Below are 18,957 nucleotides of genomic sequence, written 5' to 3' on the forward strand. Positions count from 1 at the left end.
TATCCGGTAATCCTATGAGCAATAATTTAGATTGCGATATTTTTACAATAGCAGGCACCTAAATAGCATCAGGGTAATAATAGATGTTGTATTTCTACATAATAGTACTATTTAAACTTATGATTTTGTGCGTAACTCAATTAGGAGCTGGTAAATTAGCTGATAAGTATTCATTCCTTAATCCTGAATACCACCATTCTAAATATTAGCACTTTTGCACGGATTCGTTTCAGTGCTCGTATCATGTACGAGTATGTTTTGCTGTTTTATACACTTAACTATACTTATATTTGTGAGTATTTGTATATCAGTAAGTGCTAGTATCTTGTGTAATATATTTCTAGCTTACAATAATTTAATTAATCAAGTATTTTTGCAAGGATTCGTTCCAGTGCCAGTAATCAGTGGTTTCCAGTTTGAAACATTCATAATGCTTAACTTCTTAATTGCGTCCAAATAAGTGCTGGTATTTTGTGTAATGTATCTCTAGCTAACAAAACTTTAATTCAGTATTTACGCAACACATTATTTCAATGCTTGCAATTTGTGTGTTTCCCTGCCGTGTGCACCCATTATGTTTATATTTGTGAGTGTATTCCAGTAAGTGCTCTTTTTCTATGTGTGTTGTATAATTATATAATTCTGGCTTACAATAATTTAACTAATTAAGTATTTATGCTGATATTTTGTGTTATATACTTCTAGCCATAATAATAATAATAATTTAATTGATTTAGTTTTTATGCAGAGAATTGTCCCAGGCTTAAATCCCACTTGGAAAGTATGTAACTTATGATATGAAATGGGCATGAAAATGCTGGCAGAACGCTGGCAAAAGTACATCGATTTTGAAGGAAAGTACATTGAAGGGTGATATATTCAATTCTTTTATTCGCAGAAAAGGGTTTGGTTAAAAACATCGCTCCCAGTCAGATTTGAACCGCCTTGTATACAGGGTTAAGCATTTCCGATGCTCCACTTTGTATACAGCACTGTATTTAATATTCCAAATAACATTGCCACAATTACATTTATTAATTTCAATTAAAGTTGCTCACTGGTATTTCAAATAAATCATTTTACTGGAATTTATTTTTTATTTGCAAAGAGCAAATATTAATGTTATATTTGCGAAAATAATTAACTATGTAACTATGGGAACTAACGTAGGTTTCTCTCCTTCAGAAGCGATCACCGAGATGAATAATGCAACTCCATTCAGTATCAAGAGCTATTCTCAAACTTTAATCAATATTTTCAGGCCTTTACATATCGATGAGCACATCAATTAAATATTTCACTGAATTATTAAAGCAGGCAGCAAATTTGTAAATTTCTTGACTACCTTAATAACGAATGAAAGTTTGATTCAATGAAAGTATAGTTAAAAATTCTCTAAAATCTAAAGTAAGAAAATCCTTTTTGTTTTATGTTGAGTCAAAATTATTAATTAATTAATTAATTAATGCTTCTCTGTAATTTTTAAATTAAGAATTGGACAATAATGACAAACTAAAGGTACATTATGGGCTATTTTATTATATTTTGATATTACAAGGGGGAAAACTTTTAAAGTGGCAATGCACTGTAAATAGAAAGAATATGTCAGTGCTCATTCGAAGTTTTTATTCATATTCAATCCCTACAATTTCAAACATCAGATAATTCTGACAAATCTGAATATGTTAAATATGCTTTATCTATTTATGAGTCATTTATTATCAGTAACTATAACACACTAACTAAAATTAACTAGTTATAACACAGATCTGGCAAAATATGTTATAAATATATTCTTACTCAATAACATTCCTAAAAGCTTCAGGAGATATGTTATTTATTTGTAATTTTTTTACTGGCTCCGTGGTTTTGGGAAGCTTGTCTTCACTTCCAAAGAGCATCTCTGCGAAGTGTTTGCTTCCTGCCGCAAGTATAGCTTTATGCGCATAAAAGATAGGCTTAGGTTCAATGGCACATTGAATGACAAACATCACATCCGTGTATAGTTGCTTACGATAGAGGTGTGCTATCCGTTGCCTAATATCGAATCTGCCTGACAATCCACGACCTAGAATAGAGGTAAAACTGTTATGAAAAATTTATCAAATAATTTAGTCAAACGTACATTTGTTTCTCCATACAATATGTTCATGGAAATCAACACAGAATTTATTCATTTTAAACTTTTTTTCATACATTTGTACATGAAATTCAATACATCGTAAGATTAAAAAATTATGTACTGGTTGTATAAGAAGCTTATTGTTATTCTTCGCTTGAATTACGGCTTAATTCTTCGATGCTGATAAGCAGTTTTTGGTCCGTTATGTCACATGCTTCCTGATGTGCATCAGAGTATTTCATTTTGGGTAAAAAATGGCATTTGTTGATCAGCCCCTTTTAATCAGGAACTGATTATAACACATAATGCTTTATTTTGAATTTTTTGCGCACTTTTACTCGTCCACTCCAGTGCTCTAAACTGACCGACTTGCCAGTTACATGTGAATCTCGAAGCTATTTTAAGCAGCCCGTGGAACATTTCATAAATATCTGTCGCAAATACGGTACTTTAAAGATTTCAAGATTTTAGTTATTTGAAGTCCAAGTTTACATTATTTTTAATTCCATTAAAAACGAACATAAATAACTCAGCAGAAAATCTATCAGTGGAGCTAATTAATTTAAAACGTGACATAAATCTTACTCAAGAAATCGAAGACACATATTTCATTAATTTTTATTCAAATTTATCAAAAAAATAGACTCAGTTAAGAATTTTTGCTTCAAGAATAATCATTCTATTTGGAAATACATCTATATGAGAGCAGCTTTTTTCTACAATTGAAAATTAATTATAAAAGAATCCGATTGACAATGAGCATTTATAATCCGAGATGAAGGTTAAACACCGTTAAGAAACAAGCTACAGTAAGAAATAAAGAAGTTTATAATCACTTATATGCCAACATATTTATTTTCATTTATACGTTGAAGAAAGGTTTAATAAACAAAAGAAAGAGATCATACTGTTATTATTAAGATATTTATTCAGAAGTTTCATCTTAGTTGAGAAATTTTTCTGAAAAATTAGAAATATTTCATAATTTGTTTATTTCTAGTTCAAATTAAAGTAAGTTATTTAATGATAAATTGTACATGCTAGAATTATTTTAAAGAAATATTAATCAACAAATTTGATAGTTAGCCATCAATATATTTTAATTGAAAAGTATAACCAACAAAAAAGTCTTACAGGAACTAAAATTTATATTTCAAACAGAGAACAAATATAAATTTGAATTTTTTTCCTTTGCGATATTATTATTGTTTACGTTTATTTTGATAAATATATAGTAAGAGAAATCTAATTTTGTTTTTTAATTTTGCTAATAAAATGCTTTATTCTTAAAAAAATTTCTTTCAGCCCTTCAGCTGTTTTGAGGTCGTGCATTCGACCCGCATGCAATTTGAATTTGAGACTTTTGTCCTACTCTGCTAGAAAATGCAAATTAACCCTCTGGGCGGCCAGGGTTTTCACTAAGAAAGCACAACTGAACACAACTTCCCAAAACTACTAGGAGAACAAATTGTTTTTTTGATTTTAATGCAAAAACTTTCCTCGTATTTCATCGCTGGATTTGTTTTCTTTTGATATATTGCCTAATTCCTTTGACATATTTTAATATGCACGTATATACACTGAAGTGACAAAAGTCATGGGATAGCAATATGCAAATATACAGTATTATCAAATAGCAATAGTAGTATCAAATATCAAATAGGATAGCAATATGCAAATATACAGTAGTATGCAAATATACGCCCACCAGCGGCCGAGCGGTAAAGTCGCTGAACACTGGTAGTTCGGTCCGAGGTTCGAATCCCGCAAACGGGCTGGCTGCATGGGTGTTTTCGTGGTTTTCTCCATGTGTAACGTGTATACGAGCCAGTTTCCCTTGGAAAGTCCTCCACGAAAGGCATCCCTCCTCTTAGGCAGATAGCCCTAGTGTGCTTTGCCATCATTAAATACACCATACACCGCCAGTATGCAAATATACAGTAGATGGCAGTAGTATCCGGTAGAAAATGTATAAATGCGAAGTGCTTTGGCAGGGCTTTCATTTGTGTTCAAGTTATTCATGTGAAGAGGCTTTGGCGTGATTATGGCCGCACGAAGAGAATTAACAGATTTTGAACGCGTAATGGTAGTTGGAGGTAGACGCATGGGTCATTCCATTTCGGATATCGTTAGGGAATTCAACATTTCGAGATCCACAGTGTCAAGAATGTGCCGAGAGTATCTAATTTCAGGCATAACATCCCACCATGGACAGCGCAGTGGCCGACCACCTGCACTTAACGACCGAGACCAGCGACGTCTGCGTAGAGTTGTCAATGTTTACAGACAAGCAACACTGCGTCAAATAATCGCAGAAATCAATGTGGGACGTACGAGGGACGTGTCCGATAGAACAGTGCGGTGAAATTTGTCTTCCTTGGGCTATGCCAGCAGAAGACCGACTCGAGTGCCTTTACTGACAGCACGACATCGCCTGCAGCGACTCTCATGGGCTCGTGAGCATATCGGTTGGTCCCTAAACGAATGGAAAACCGTGGCTTGGTCAGATGAGTCACGATTTCAGTTGGTAAGAGCTGATGGTAGGGTTCGAGTGTGGCGCAGATCCCACGAAGCCATGGACCCAAGTTCTCAACAAGGCACTGTTCAAGCTGGTGGTGGTTCCATAATGGTCTGGGCTGTTTTTACATGGCATGGACTCGGTCCTCTGGTGCAACTGAACCGATCATTGACTGGAAATGGATACCTTCAGTTACTTGGGATCAACTTACAGCCATTCATGGACTTCACGTATTCAAACAACGATGGGATTTTTAAGGATGACAATGCGCCATGTCACCGGGCCACAATTGTTCGCGATTGGTTAGAAGAACATTCTGGACAATTCCAGCGAATGATCTGGCCACCTAGATCGCCCGACATGAATCCCATCGAACATTTATGGAACATCATCGAGAGGTCAATTCGTGCCCCAAACCCTGCACCGTCAACACTTTCACAATTATGGACGTCTATAGAGGCAGCATGGCTCAATATTCCTGCAGGGGACTTCCAACGACTTGTTGAGTCCATGCCACGTCGAGTTGCTGCACTTCGCCGGGCAAAAGGAGGACCGACAACCTATTAGGAGGTATCCCATGACTTTTGTCACTTCAGTGTATAAGATGAAGCAAACATAGCAATGATTTTCTGGGCATGAGATATTAATTTTGGGAAAATTACTTTCGATTATGATTTATAAAACTCTAACTTCGGCATATTTAGAAAAAACTTCTTGAGATGATTGTTAGACTGCAATTCAATTAATTCAAGCTGCAAATCTGACCTCATTGCTTCACAATTTACGTCGAAAAGCATGGTGAAAATATCCATTTCTATTTGAATGGCACTGAAATCTTGAAATCTGCGTTCGAACTCAAAATGCAGTTTTTTTTTTTTTTTTCAAGCCTTCTTCATAATTCTTAAGTTTCTCTTCATTTACTGAGGGTATTGAATGTAACCTTGTAATGATCCTAAGTTTTACTAACGTTTATTTTATTTTAAATCTTTACTATCACTTCTTATTTTCTACTTCCGGCCAAAATTAAAAGCTTTAAATTATTTATGCAAATTTGTCTTGCTAACGCCAAGTACTCAAGTTGTGGCTTTTTGCCAAACAAGAGAGAGGAAAGAGCTATTAGAAGCAGGCCGCTTGCCATAGTAGTTTTACTCGGTTGCTGGTTGCCTTCAAGGCCAGAGGTTTAATCCTCTTGATAATTTTAAACGTATCGTAGTGTTAGCAGTTCTCTGTACTACATACGGCTTTTTGCTAATATACGGCCAATCTTGGAGTAGGCACTTGTTTGATTAATCCAAAGTTAAGTTTAGTTAATATTTTTATATTCTTACGTTCAGACCACAAGTGGTTGGTCTCTGTATTCCGAAGTCCGGAAATCATTGTAAAGAGAGAAAATAAAGGGTTTCGTATACCCTTCCTGTGTGTATTGTCTACTTCCCAAATTTATTGAACATAGATTTAGTAAGCTCCCTGTTCCGAGTCAGGACATTTAATGTTCCCATAACCATGGCCGAGTTTCAAGAAGAAGCTGTGCTGCCTGCAGAAGCGGCCATGGACATCCCACCATGGACAGCGCAGTGGCCGACCACCTGCACTTAACGACCGAGACCAGCGACGTCTGCGTAGAGTTGTCAATGTTTCACAGACAACCAACACTGCGTCAACTAACCGCAGAAATCAATGTGGGACGTACGAGGGATGTGTCCGATAGGACAATGCGGCGAAATTTGTCTTCCTTGAGCTATGCCAGCAGAAGACCGACTCGAGTGCCTTTACTGAGAGCACGACATCGCCTGCAGCGACTCTCATGGGCTCGTGAGCATATCGGTTGGTCCCTAAACGAATGGAAAACCGTGGCTTGGTCAGATGAGTCACGATTTCAGTTGGTAAGAGCTGATGGTAGGGTTCGAGTGTGGCGCAGACCCCACGAAGCCATGGACCCAAGTTGTCAACAAGGCACTGTTCAAGCTGGTGATGGTTCCGTAATGGTCTGGGCTGTTTTTACATGGCATGGACTCGGTCCTCTGGTGCAACTGAACCGATCATTGACTGGAAATGGATACCTTCAACTACTTGGAGATCACTTACAGCCATTCATGGACTTCAGGTACTCAAACAACGATGGGATTTTTATGGATGACAATGCGCCATGTTACCGGGCCACAATTGTTCGCGATTGGTTAGAAGAACATTCTGGACAATTGCTGCGAATGATCTGGCCACCTAGATCGCCCGACATGAATCCCATCGAACATTTATGGGACATCATCGAGAGGTCAGTTCGTGCCCAAAACCCTGCACCGCCAACACTTTTACAATTATGAACGTCTATAGAGGCAGCATGGCTCAATATTCCTGCAGGGGACTTCCAACGACTTGTTGAGTCCATGCCACGTCGAATTGTTGCACTTCGCCGGGCAAAAGAAGGACCGACAAAATATTAGGAGGTATTCCATGACTTTTGTCACTTCAGTGTATACGTTCTTACAGATATCACAATAAATATTCTAAACCGTATATATATGGCCTAGTCGCTTAAATAACGAGTTATAATCGAGCTTAAAAACGGAGCTCTGGCAAATTAGTAGATACAGCGGGCGAAGATCTTGCTGCTTCCTGATAGAGTGTTAATTGTTGGTGAGTTAAATTCTCACTTGTAGTTTGTTAATAGGCACGTCAGTATATAAGCCACATTATTAGTCTTTAATATTTTGATTTGTAAATATCGGTGTACTATTATATAAGTCACCAAGTAGAGGAAATTTTATTCTTTAGTTATAACGTCATGCTGAAGTAACAATTTTTATTGTTTCTACAGTTTGTGTGGTAATACTCAAAGTTAAGACGGGACGAAAGGCTGTTCCGCAGTGTAGTAAGATTATTATGACTAGTTTAGTAAATAAGAATGCAACCTTATACTTTGATTAGTATTCTATGTAATTCTATGTAATGTTTTAGCATAATTAGGCAGTGTCTTTTCAGTAGTTAAGATAATAACATCTATTTTTTTTTTCAAATTATATAAAGAAACTATTACTTCTCCCGAAGTATAAATCATCAAAAGTCAAAAATGTAACGGCGGCAATCACATTACCGGCTATGCGAACAAGAGGTGACCTTTATGCCCTTCCCATGCAGTCATGACAGGTGCTACGCACATTTAATGATGAGAAATTCAAACTCCCCATTTTCATTCTCTTCGATGCCTCCAGACACAGATACAATATCCGTGCATCATACGGGAGGGACGTCACAAGGTGCGATGGTGCTTATGAGGAAAGAGAAGCAAAGTGCTTGTGTGAAAAAACAAGCTGAATTTGCGGACCCAGCTGTTTGTCAGGGAGCGATAGGGAAGGAAAATAGTCTTTTCCTCTAAATAGATACAGTACAACTCGCGTACAACAAGCCCTGATTAAACGAGAAAATCGGAAATACTTGGTTGGTACAATGTTAAGAATATGGGAGCATAATTCGCTTTTAATGAGCAATACCCGGTTACAGCGAGAAATATTTTAGTAATACATGAAATTTCTGTTGACTTCCACCTCTCCCGGTCAGATAATTCTTTCTTCGGAAAATTGCTTTAACTTTCCGAAGTCAATCGAAAGTTAATGATGAGTCATAAATCCTGTAAATTCGTGATGGTGACATTTTTCATCTTGAGAGTACGTTCGAGGAAATCCCACCACGACTTTGAAGAGAAGAACGGATACGTCGAAAGGTTGCTGACTGAACGAAAGTAATGGCAAGGTAGGAGACTTGTGTGGAGGTCATTCTTAAAGCTACATTCATATAGCACGCTCTTCAAATTTCATCTTGCGATGTCGAAAGGTAAAATTTTATCAGTTGACGATACAATAAGGAATTTACGGGAGTTAAAAAATGGCGTGAAAAATTCTGAAATCTGTAAAAGTTATAATTTATTTTCTTCTACCCTTGCAACACTGCTAAAGAACAAGGAAAAATTAATGGCTGCATTCGATCAAATAAGAATGACTGTAAAGAAGAAAATTGTGACAAACGCTTTTAAAGTGGATGAAGGTGCAACGTAGAGCATGCTTTTCTTATGAGTAGTTGGTTCACTTTCAAAAGTTCAAGAAGAAACATTTGGCTATTCTGGATTTGTATGTTCGAATGGATGGCTTGATCAATTCAAGAATAGACATGGCATAACATTTGAAAAAAAAAACTTGTGGTGAAACAAAGTCTTCAAACATGGCGGATATTGCGGAATAGATGAGTGGAAAGTGGCAAGTCATCACAGAAGGACACACAAAAGATGATATTTATAATGCCCACTACCTGCTTCGATGTGAGGCTCTTCATGGTCTTACAGAAGTGTCGAGATACTGGAAGGCAAGAAAGCTCTTTAGACAATAACTTCGGTCCTTTTAATATCGGTTGTATTATTTGTAACCCTGTTTATAAGATTTTAGTTCTTTGTAATATAACGTTGCGCGCCTCTAACTAGCACGCAACCAAGAGGTGACTGTGAAAGCTTGTATAAACCACAGAGTCTTATAAAGGGTTTAAGTCCCTTTTTATTCAACGTACTAATTTACAATTGCGTTCTCTTGACGCTTACAAACGGTGCCAACTCGGCAGTCAAAATAAAAATAAAAACCTGAAAAGAAATTAAAGACAATATTCTAACTACGAGGCTCTCTCAAATAACTAACTCACCGCGTTTTACAATACGGCTCCTAATTCAGCAGACTTGAAGCTCACTGGAACAATTGCAACTACTTCCCGCCAAGCACATAGGCCGCAACGCGGGGTTTTACAAATCTCTATAACTACCTCCGCGCTCGCTAAGTAAGAATAATTCTCCCTCACCGAACTTGTTTCCTTCTATTTAAATCATACTACTTCCGCTGATAATTTGAATGCTTGCGCGTTATAATCAAATTTACATATTCTGGCATTGGCAGTTCCAGGGGAAAGTAAGGATTGACAGGAAAGATAGTTTAAACTTAAAATAAATGTTAGTTAAAATAAATATAAACCCTACATTTGCCGCTGCCAGAATTTGGAAAACTTGGAAGCAGGTCCTACAAACGACCTGTTGTAAGTTTATCTAATTCTGAACTAACTGGCGAAAGCCTCGTTTACACAAAAATAATCTTATGTAACAATTAAAATTCTGTTACTCTTTACAAAGGTTTCTTCTTACAGCAACTTTTCCTGGACTTCATCAATCAATCTTGGTCTTTCCTTCCAGCATCTGGAAGGAATAAGTATCAGTATCTTTCTACATACATTATAATTTACACTTTCTTGACACAATAAATTTTTGTTTTTAAAGTTTCGTTTTTCTTAGTTATTGCTTACTTCACATTCATTCAATTTTTCAAGCATTAATTTAACTTTACCCTGGCTCTCCACCGTGTGTGGTGTCAAACGGGAATATTCGTGTTTTAGTCTTACAACACTTCCCCTAACCACCATGATTTGTTAGAATTCAACAACCAAATAGACACACCTTACTCGACATTATACAACTCAATGAGCTACTGTAATATTCTTAAAAATTCAAATGTAGGTGGAGAACCCTACAAAACACATTCATTCTAACTTCCCCCTCATTCATCTTTTAAACATGCAGGCTTTTGCTCTAAAGCATGACTTTACAGTTTAATACTTAAATTTTGACTTCATTGCTTTTAAGCATTCACTTTTAGCATCTACAATTTTATGCTTCTAGACTAAATTCTACTTTTACATAACATGCAAGTATTTACATACATTTACAAAAGTTTAATACATATGCTTTTTACAATTTACCATAAAATGAATAAGAGAAAATAAATTTTTACTTTACTCATCCTTCGCCAAGCTGGCGGCACTGAAACTAAAATTCTTATTAGTACATACAAGAATACGAAGTTATTTTTATCTCCAGCCAAATTTTGGCTTTAACATAACAGAATTAGTCTTTCGACCAACAGAAAATGCTTGTTTTTAGCTTTTACACTTAAAGAAAATAATACTTTTGCCTTAGCTAAATAAAGTAAAACAAAACTAAGTCTCAACCGAGACATATTGACTTTCGTCAAAACATAGAACTTCGTACTTATGCATAACATTTCGGAACAAAAGAGAAAAATATTTATAGAAGGTTTTAACTTATCTTTGAGTTTTCGATGCTTGAAACTCCGTCATCCGTTTTTGACAAAATTGATCCCAAGTTAGAGGTGTCATGGATATCAATCTTCTCCTTGTTGATCTCCAATTGTCGTCCCCGTTGATCTTTCTTTTGCGTCCTCTACATGCTGGCCTCTTGACGGAGTAATCGTCTGGTTGTTGGCTTTTGCGTTTCTGCCTGGGACGGCTGGTCTTGACGTCCTCCGGTCTGGAGTCCTTGAATTTCTTCTGTTCCTCGTACTTCTGTGCTTCCTGTTGGCGTTTCAGTTTCCGGAACGGCGGCCTTGCTGGCACCTGACTCTGTGGCCGTGTGCGCGTTCTTCTTGATGTGTAATTCCTCCTGCCATCCTTTGTAGGTGGTGTTTTTCTTTTTACCACGGTTTCTTTACCCGGTTCATCTGTACTTTTGTTTTTCTTAAACGCCGGAGTTTGATAATCATTTTTTCTTTTTGATACCGACGTCCGGGTTGTAGAAGTGCTAGGTCTCTCTTCAGTTCTCCGTTTCTTGGGTGGTGGAATAGTTGTTGCAGTCTCTGGCCCTTCTATTTCGTTTAGACTTGAGTCCTGCAAGAAACTTTTAAGGATTTCAAAATCATTGGGATTATAGTATTTTTTCACCTGGTCGGGACTTGCTTTACAGATTTCCCCTCTCTCGTTTTTACGATATAAAACTACTCCTTTGATTTCCTGAATTACATAGGGGCCTTCAAACTTTGGAGCTAGCTTTGCCATAAAATTGTCTGGGGCACTTGATAAAGAAAATTTCCGTTTCAATACTTTATCACCAACTTTAAAATCTGCTTCACGGCGTTTTTTATCGTAATAAATTTTCTGCCTATTTCTTGCCGTATCCGAGGTTTTAAGCGCCTGATCAATTAGTTTTTGCACGTCCTTTTGTTTGAATTCCTGCTCTCTTTGTTGCACAAAGAATAATTTATCTAAAGGCGTAATTAACTTTCTGCCTAAAAATAATTCTGCTGGAGTTTTTCCCGTAGTATCATGATGTGCCGTTCTTAAAGCATAAGCTAATTCATTTATGTAGCCATCCCAGCGCTTGTGATGTGTACTAACGTAACTGCGAATTATTTTTACAATGTTTTTATTAACTCTTTCTGCTATGTTAGCCTGTGGTCTATACGGAACCATTTTGATATGGCGTATATCAAGTCCATTGCATATGTTTTCAAATATTTGACTAATGAATTGTTTTCCGTTATCGCTAATGACTTTTATCGGTGCACCGTATTTTAAAATGTATCTGTGTAAGAATGCATCTGCGACTGTTTTGGCTGACGCGCGTTTAAGTGGAACAATTTCTATCCATTTTGAAAAATGATCTACTATTACTAAAAGAAAACGATTTTTATTTAACTCGCTCTGGGGGAAGGGACCAAGGAGATCTATGCCTAAAATTTCATTCGGAAATGTAGCGCGAATGCTATTTAAGTACCCGGCCGGGCTGTAATTAATATCATTTATTAACTGACATTGATTGCAGGACCTGACATACGCCGTTACTATTTTGTATAATTGCGGGAAATATACCGCCTCGCGTACCCTTTTTAAAGTCTTTCTGACCCCGAGGTGGCCCGCTGTTTTTTTTTTCGTGCAACTCCCTCAAAATGCTTAATCGAAGCGAGGCTGGGATGACTGGCTTATACTCAAGATTTTCGTTCGTTGTTTTCGTATAGAATAATAAATTATCTATTATTTCATAGTTTTTTGCTCTATTTCTTATCGCATCGATATCTGTATGCTCAAAGCCTTCGGGGTCTTTCAAATAAGCATAGATATTTCCAAATTCAGGATCAGCTTTCAGTTCAGTAATAACCGTATCTCTAGAATCTAAAATTTTTGAAGTCAACACAGCGCATTTAAGTTCATTACCTTCCTCGTCCAGTTTTATACGAGAAAGTGCGTCAGCTACATTGTTTTCCTTACCCGGTTTATATTTTATTGTGATATTATATTCTTGGAGTTTTAAAGCCCATCTTATTAACCTGGACGTTAGGTTTTTTCCCGAGTAAAGTCTACCAACAGCCGCATGATCCGAAAAGACAGTTACTGGCCATTTGCCGAAATAAACTCGAAATTTGTGTACAGCCATTAATACGGCTAATGTTTCTCTTTCTGTAGCTGTATAATTCCTTTGTGTTTGATTCAATGTTTTACTAAAAAATGCCAGCGGATGGTTATTTTGCATAAGAACCGCACCCACCGCTTAGTCTGATGCATCTGCCGCAATTTCCAGGTTTTCGTCCCCCTCAGGGAATTTTAAAACAGGGGCATTAATAAGCGCTTCTTTTAATCTTTCAAAAGCCGTGTTAGCTTCCGCTGTCCACGTAAATTTACTCTTTTTTCTTTTGATTACTAAGAGTGGTTCAACAATATTAGCGAAATCTTTTATGAAAGATCGATAGTAAGAACATAGTCCAAGGAAAGACGAAAGTTTCTTGGCGGTGTTGGGCGGTGGAAAATTCTTAATAGCTTTTATTTTTGAATCTTGCGTTTCTATACCCTTTTGCGAAATTTTATAACCGAGATATTTAAGTTCTTTAGTTGCGAACTTGCATTTTGAGGCGTTAATTGTAAGACCGGCCTCTTTTAATAATTTAAAAACTTGTTCGAGATCACTAATGTGTTGTTCCAACGTACTACTCGTTATAATTATATCATCTAGATAAATTAAAGTTGATTTTCCTAGGACAGGCTTTAGAACAATGTCCATAGCTCTTTGGAATGTTGACGGGGCCCCACACAACCCAAAAGGCATGCGTAAAAATGCATAAGTGCCCGATTTTGTTATAAACGCGGTTTTATGTATATCTTCGGGTCTCATAGCTATTTGATAGTAGCCAGACGTTAAGTCCAAAGTAGACATATATCTCGTCGATTTGATCTGTCTAATGATCTCGTCTATAACCGGCAAAGGGTAAACTGGGAATTTAGTTATGCTATTTAGTTTTCTATAATCGATAGCAAACCTCCAAGCCCTTTTATCCGAAGGAGGAAACTCGTTCTTTTTCCTACATAGTACGACTGGACTCGCGTATTCACTATTTATGGGCGTTATTATTTTATTCTTTAACATCTCCTGAATATGTTCTTCGATGATTACGTCTTTTTGTTTGTCATAGCGGTAAGGTTTAGTCCTACAAGGTTTTTCGGCATTTAATTGAATCTTGTGAGTTACAATCTGACAGTTTCCCGGCTTTTCTGAAAACAAATGAGAAAAATTACTCACCACTTGCTGTATTGCTTTACTTTCCTGGTCATTCAAATGGCTAAGGTCCAATTCAGGTGTCTCCACCGGTTCCACCACCCTCTGGTCCATCTCCAGCACCACGGAACTATCTTGAAAATTTAATTTGGCCCTCGCGGCCCTTAAAAAGTCCATACCTAAAATAAGAGAGTGTTGGAGGTGTTTCACCACAAAAATTAATACTTTGAGATTTTCCTCTTTTACCTGTACGTTTAATGCTACTTTCCCGATGCAGTGACATGTTTTTCCTTGCGCCGCTATAATTTCCGTATTTCTGGTTTTAAAGAGTCGTATCCTATAAAAATTCTTTTTGAAGAACTTTTCACTCATGAAATTGCCTTCTGCCCCTGTATCGATGAGGGCTTCTACTGGTACATCGCCAACCAGGACTTGTATAATTGGTAGCTGTGAGTTTTTTACGATGACTGTATTTAGATGTCTATTTGAGGGTTTTTCTAAAACTTCCGGGGTCTGGACCCTCCCTTTCACAGGCCCCTCTAGTCGTTTAAAGCTTTCCTTTCAATCTGTGTCTTCTGGGTACACGGATGCTTATTTTCAAATTTTCTTTTTGGGCCTTGCCCTTCAAGTTTCGATGCGTTAGCTTGATAGTTCTTTCCCCCATATGAGCGATTTCCATTTCTTGTTTCCTCCTTCCTTCTGGTACTTTGAGAATATGTTTCCCCTCTCGCTCTTTCCGCGATTCTGCGATTTTGAAACTTCACCGCCAATTCGAAAAGTTCCTGCAATGTGGTTGGGTTTCTAATTTCAAAGTAGTCTTGGACAGCGGGTAACAATCTTGGTAATATTATTTCAATAATCTCCGCATCGGGTTTTTTCCCATACAACATATCCGTTAGCTTGATTTTTCGTAAAATAAAGTCCGTCAATTGTGCTGCATCCCGTTGATAGAAACTATATAGCTCGGCTTCCAGCCGTGCGCGATCTTTCACTATGGGGAAGGCCTTTACTAACGATTTTTTGAAATTTTCAAAAGTATACGTCGGGCTTCCAAATTCACCTAGAAGAAATTTGCCTATATTTTTCCACCATAGTCCTCCCTCTTAGTGCTGATGTGGCGATAGCAACTTTTTGTCTTTCGGGCACAGGATAGAGCTGAAAGTGGTTTTCTATACCTTCTAAAAATACGGACACCGAATTTTTTCCGTCGAAATAGACGTTTGGCTTGATTGATGCTCTCAAAGTCTGGACCAGGTATCCAAATCCTTCTAACTGCGTTGTCATTTCTTGGTGTTGTCCAGCGGCTTCCATCCAGTTTTCGGCCATTTCAGTTCGATAAGTATTCGGGCGCCAATATAACGTTGCGCGCCTCTAACTAGCACGCAACCAAGGGGTGACTGTGAAAGCTTGTATAAACCACAGAGTCTTATAAAGGGTTTAAGTCCCTTTTTATTCAACGTACTAATTTACAATTGCGTTCTCTTGACGCTTACAAACGGTGCCAACTCGGCAGTCAAAATAAAAATAAAAACCTGAAAAGAAATTAAAGACAATATTCTAACTACGAGGCTCTCTCAAATAACTAACTCACCGCGTTTTACAATACGGCTGCTAATTCAGCAGACTTGAAGCTCACTGGAATAATTGCAACTACTTCCCGCCAAGCACATAGGCCGCAACGCGGGGTTTTTCAAATCTCTATAACTACCTCCGCGCTCGCTAAGTAAGAATAACTCTCCCTCACCGAACTTGTTTCCTTCTATTTAAATCATACTACTTCCGCTGATAATTTGAATGCTTGCGCGTTCTACTCAAATTTACATATTCTGGCATTGGCAGTTCCAGGGGAAAGTAAGGATTGACAGGAAAGATAGTTTAAACTTAAAATAAATGTTAGTTAAAATAAATATAAACCCTACAGTAACTTTTTGCCTAGCCACTGAAAATTTTAAAAAAAAAATGTCGACGAGCATTTTCTACACCTCCAGCAGACTTTTAAGTTCAAATGTGAAAGGTGCGTCGGAAGTCAGCTCTCCAAAAATCGATTGACAGCTTTAGTGTGTTCTAACTTATATAATATGTCTGGCAATGACAAAAAGAAATTATTAGTTATTGGTAAGTCTAACCCTTGGTGTTTCAAGCATGTAAAAAAAATTCCTGTTGATTATGACTACAGCAAGAAAGCCTGGAAGGTCGGATGAATCAGACATTTTTTATAAATATCAGCGAGCTGTATCAGTAGAAAGAATGTACACAAATAAATACAAAGAACTGTCAAAGAATGTAATTAGTATTCGTAAGACCATATATATATAAAACTATATGAGCAAAAGCTCTTATAAAAGTGCTTACACAAAATGCAAATAAAATTTTAATGACATTTTTTGGAAATTTATACCGATGGATGCCATTGTGGAATCACAAACACTTAAACTGGGGGCACATATGGCTGTCATACACTTTAACAGAGGGCTTTTAGGCTTGTTAGATGTTTTAAATTGCATAGGTATGCAACATGGTGAATATGTAATCGAATGATTTAGTAAGCTCGAAATGGAACGAATAAGTGAATCAAAATATCACTCACTACCCAGAGTAAAAACTGCCACCAAAAAAAAAAAAAAGAAAGAAAAAAAACGCTGAATATAAACAGCAAAACAGATATATTTGAACAAAAGGAAGGTGTAACCTATAGATATGGGAAGCTTTAGGTATCTGAAGATTTATTAATAAAAATATAGCACTTTAAACTTTAAATGCCTTACGCTCAAAATCTACTTTTTTAAAAACTTGCTTTTTTGGTGCAAGATAAATCAAATTACTTTTAATTTATTTTTATGCAACTTTGTATACTTAATCTATATATAGTTATTAGGTAATGACATACCAGAATATTTATATGCTAAATATTTTTGATATTGTGGCCTTTTATTTAAATAGTGACATCGTGAATTTATCGAAATTCTCATAAAAAATTTCAAAATTCTGAATTTTTTTAGTTTTTAAGATTTTTTTTAAATTCTACGTCATTTTCTAGATAAAAGCATGTAATTTATTATTGCATGAAATATTTTAGTATAACTTTCAATATTTTTCCATATAGAAAGTTTCAAATTGTTTTAAAATTTGCAAGATCTCATTGCCTAGCAAACTAGTTTCTCATTGAGGAAATGATTCTTTCTGCAATAAGCCCTCCCATTTTCGAATGAACAAGCACCACATTCTTCCATTCTCCCAGAAACAAACCTCTAATTCTTCAGATTGCAGCTTTTTTGCTAATTCTTCAGATTGCAGCTTTTTTGTGGTTATATACGGTATAGAAAGAAGAGTTTCCAGTTTTTCGACATCATTACAGTCTTTCTATTAGTGAAACATTAGGGTTATCTACATCTTCTAAAAAAGTTCTTAATTCTAACAACCTCTTTACCATCAAATATGTACTTTCCCATCGCGTTGCTTGATCAATAATTGCTCCTTTTCCTACTCACCTTCTAAGAACGGCATCAGTTTTGGGAGTTCTTGCTGCTATTGCTGCTTGCCTAAATTTACCAATGAGATTTCTAGCATGAGGTTCCTTTAACCCATTTCTAACAGCAAGCTTCAAAGTGTGAACTATACATCGCATTTGCTTCGGCAACAACATCTACAGCTTTATATGTTTCGCAAGAAAATAGTAAAGTTGAATTAAATTTAAATAATTCAAGCGAATGCGGCAAGGAATGAAATTTGAATTTAATAAATATTTTCTATTCATATAAAGCAAATATCAAATTCTCTATTCGTATAAAGCAAATATAAAATCAAAATTTAAAATTAAGAAATTTTAGTTGCAAAGAAATAAAAATAAAAATAATGATTATTGCTATCAACTAATTTCTAATTTACAATATCATTTAAATTCTAAGAGCATAAGTAAATTAATTGCACTTATCTAAAACCATAAAAAATATATTAATCCAAAAAATTAAATTTATTATTCCTAAAAATTGCATAAGTGAATAATTGTTGAGCAGGCAGGAGACAGATTTATCAAGGGCAAGTTGCCCCCATACCTAACTCTTCAATTACTCAGTTCGTGTTTCGTCATCCATATAGGCAAGGGTAAAAGTAAAATTCAAAACCAAAAGTAAATCAAATGCTGTGAATCACAAAAAAAAAAAAAAAAAAAAAAAAAAAAAGAAATTTAAACAGTGGAACTTTGAGAAAATAGCAAGTAAATGATTAGAGTTAAAATTAAATAAACGTCAATTAAGAGTAGAAAACCAAAGTAATTTAGAAAATCTTGCCTTACGTGTAGGAAACTTTCCCTACACGAATTATGCATGTAAACCTAAAATAAACTATACATTTTTTTCAAAAAATTTTACTCTAGTTTTTTGCAACATCTATTTTCACAACCAGTAGCAGTGCATTTTTTTACTTTTACAATGACAACATTTTTGCATACTAACAAGCATTTTACGTTTCGCATTTTTGGAATTTACAACATGGTTTTTACCACCATGGTTCTCACAGATAGCAGCTTTACATTGTATGAGAGACCTCTATTTTTACAGTTAGCAGTACAAACTACTCAACTCTACTTGTTTAGCAAATGCTGGCACAGATCAGAAATTCAAATATGTAACTAGGTAAGTTAAATTAAAACTTTCTATTTACTTGCCTTTTTATTGTTCTTATTTTTGTATTTTAATTATTGTATATAGTTTATTTTATGTTTACATGCACAGTTCGTACATGCATAGGAAGCTTCCTGTAGGCAAGAGTTTCTAAATTACTTTGGTTTTCTAAAAAATTTGTTTTTCTACTGTTAATTGACTTTTAATTAATTTATTTCATTTTAACGCTAGTCATTTACTTGCTATTTTCTCAAAATTCCCCTGTTTAAATTTCTTTTTTTTTTTTTTTTTTTTTTTTTTTTTGTGATTCACAACATTTGATTTACTTTTGGTTTTG

General features: G+C 35.9%; 1 protein-coding gene across 5 annotated transcripts in view; it reads right to left on the bottom strand.

The window, feature by feature from the left end:
- The window catches only part of LOC118204323 (BTB/POZ domain-containing protein 6-like), a 60,273-nt gene that overhangs the window by 29,623 nt on the left and 11,693 nt on the right, over positions 1-18,957 (bottom strand). For 4 of the 5 annotated variants that reach the window (XM_085825441.1, XM_085825438.1, XM_085825437.1 and 1 more), the window contains exon 3: positions 1,801-2,068. In XM_085825441.1, coding sequence (XP_085681567.1) covers positions 1,801-2,068 — 268 coding nt within the window. Of the gene's footprint in view, positions 1-1,800; positions 2,069-9,787; positions 9,862-18,957 lie in introns of all 5 variants that reach the window. The other variant, XM_085825440.1, reaches the window with a different exon arrangement.

Source organism: Stegodyphus dumicola, chromosome 10, assembly GCF_044657685.1.
Source record: "Stegodyphus dumicola isolate Sdum_Otavi_A_Nest chromosome 10, ASM4465768v1".
In the NCBI taxonomy this organism is placed as follows: domain Eukaryota; kingdom Metazoa; phylum Arthropoda; class Arachnida; order Araneae; family Eresidae; genus Stegodyphus; species Stegodyphus dumicola.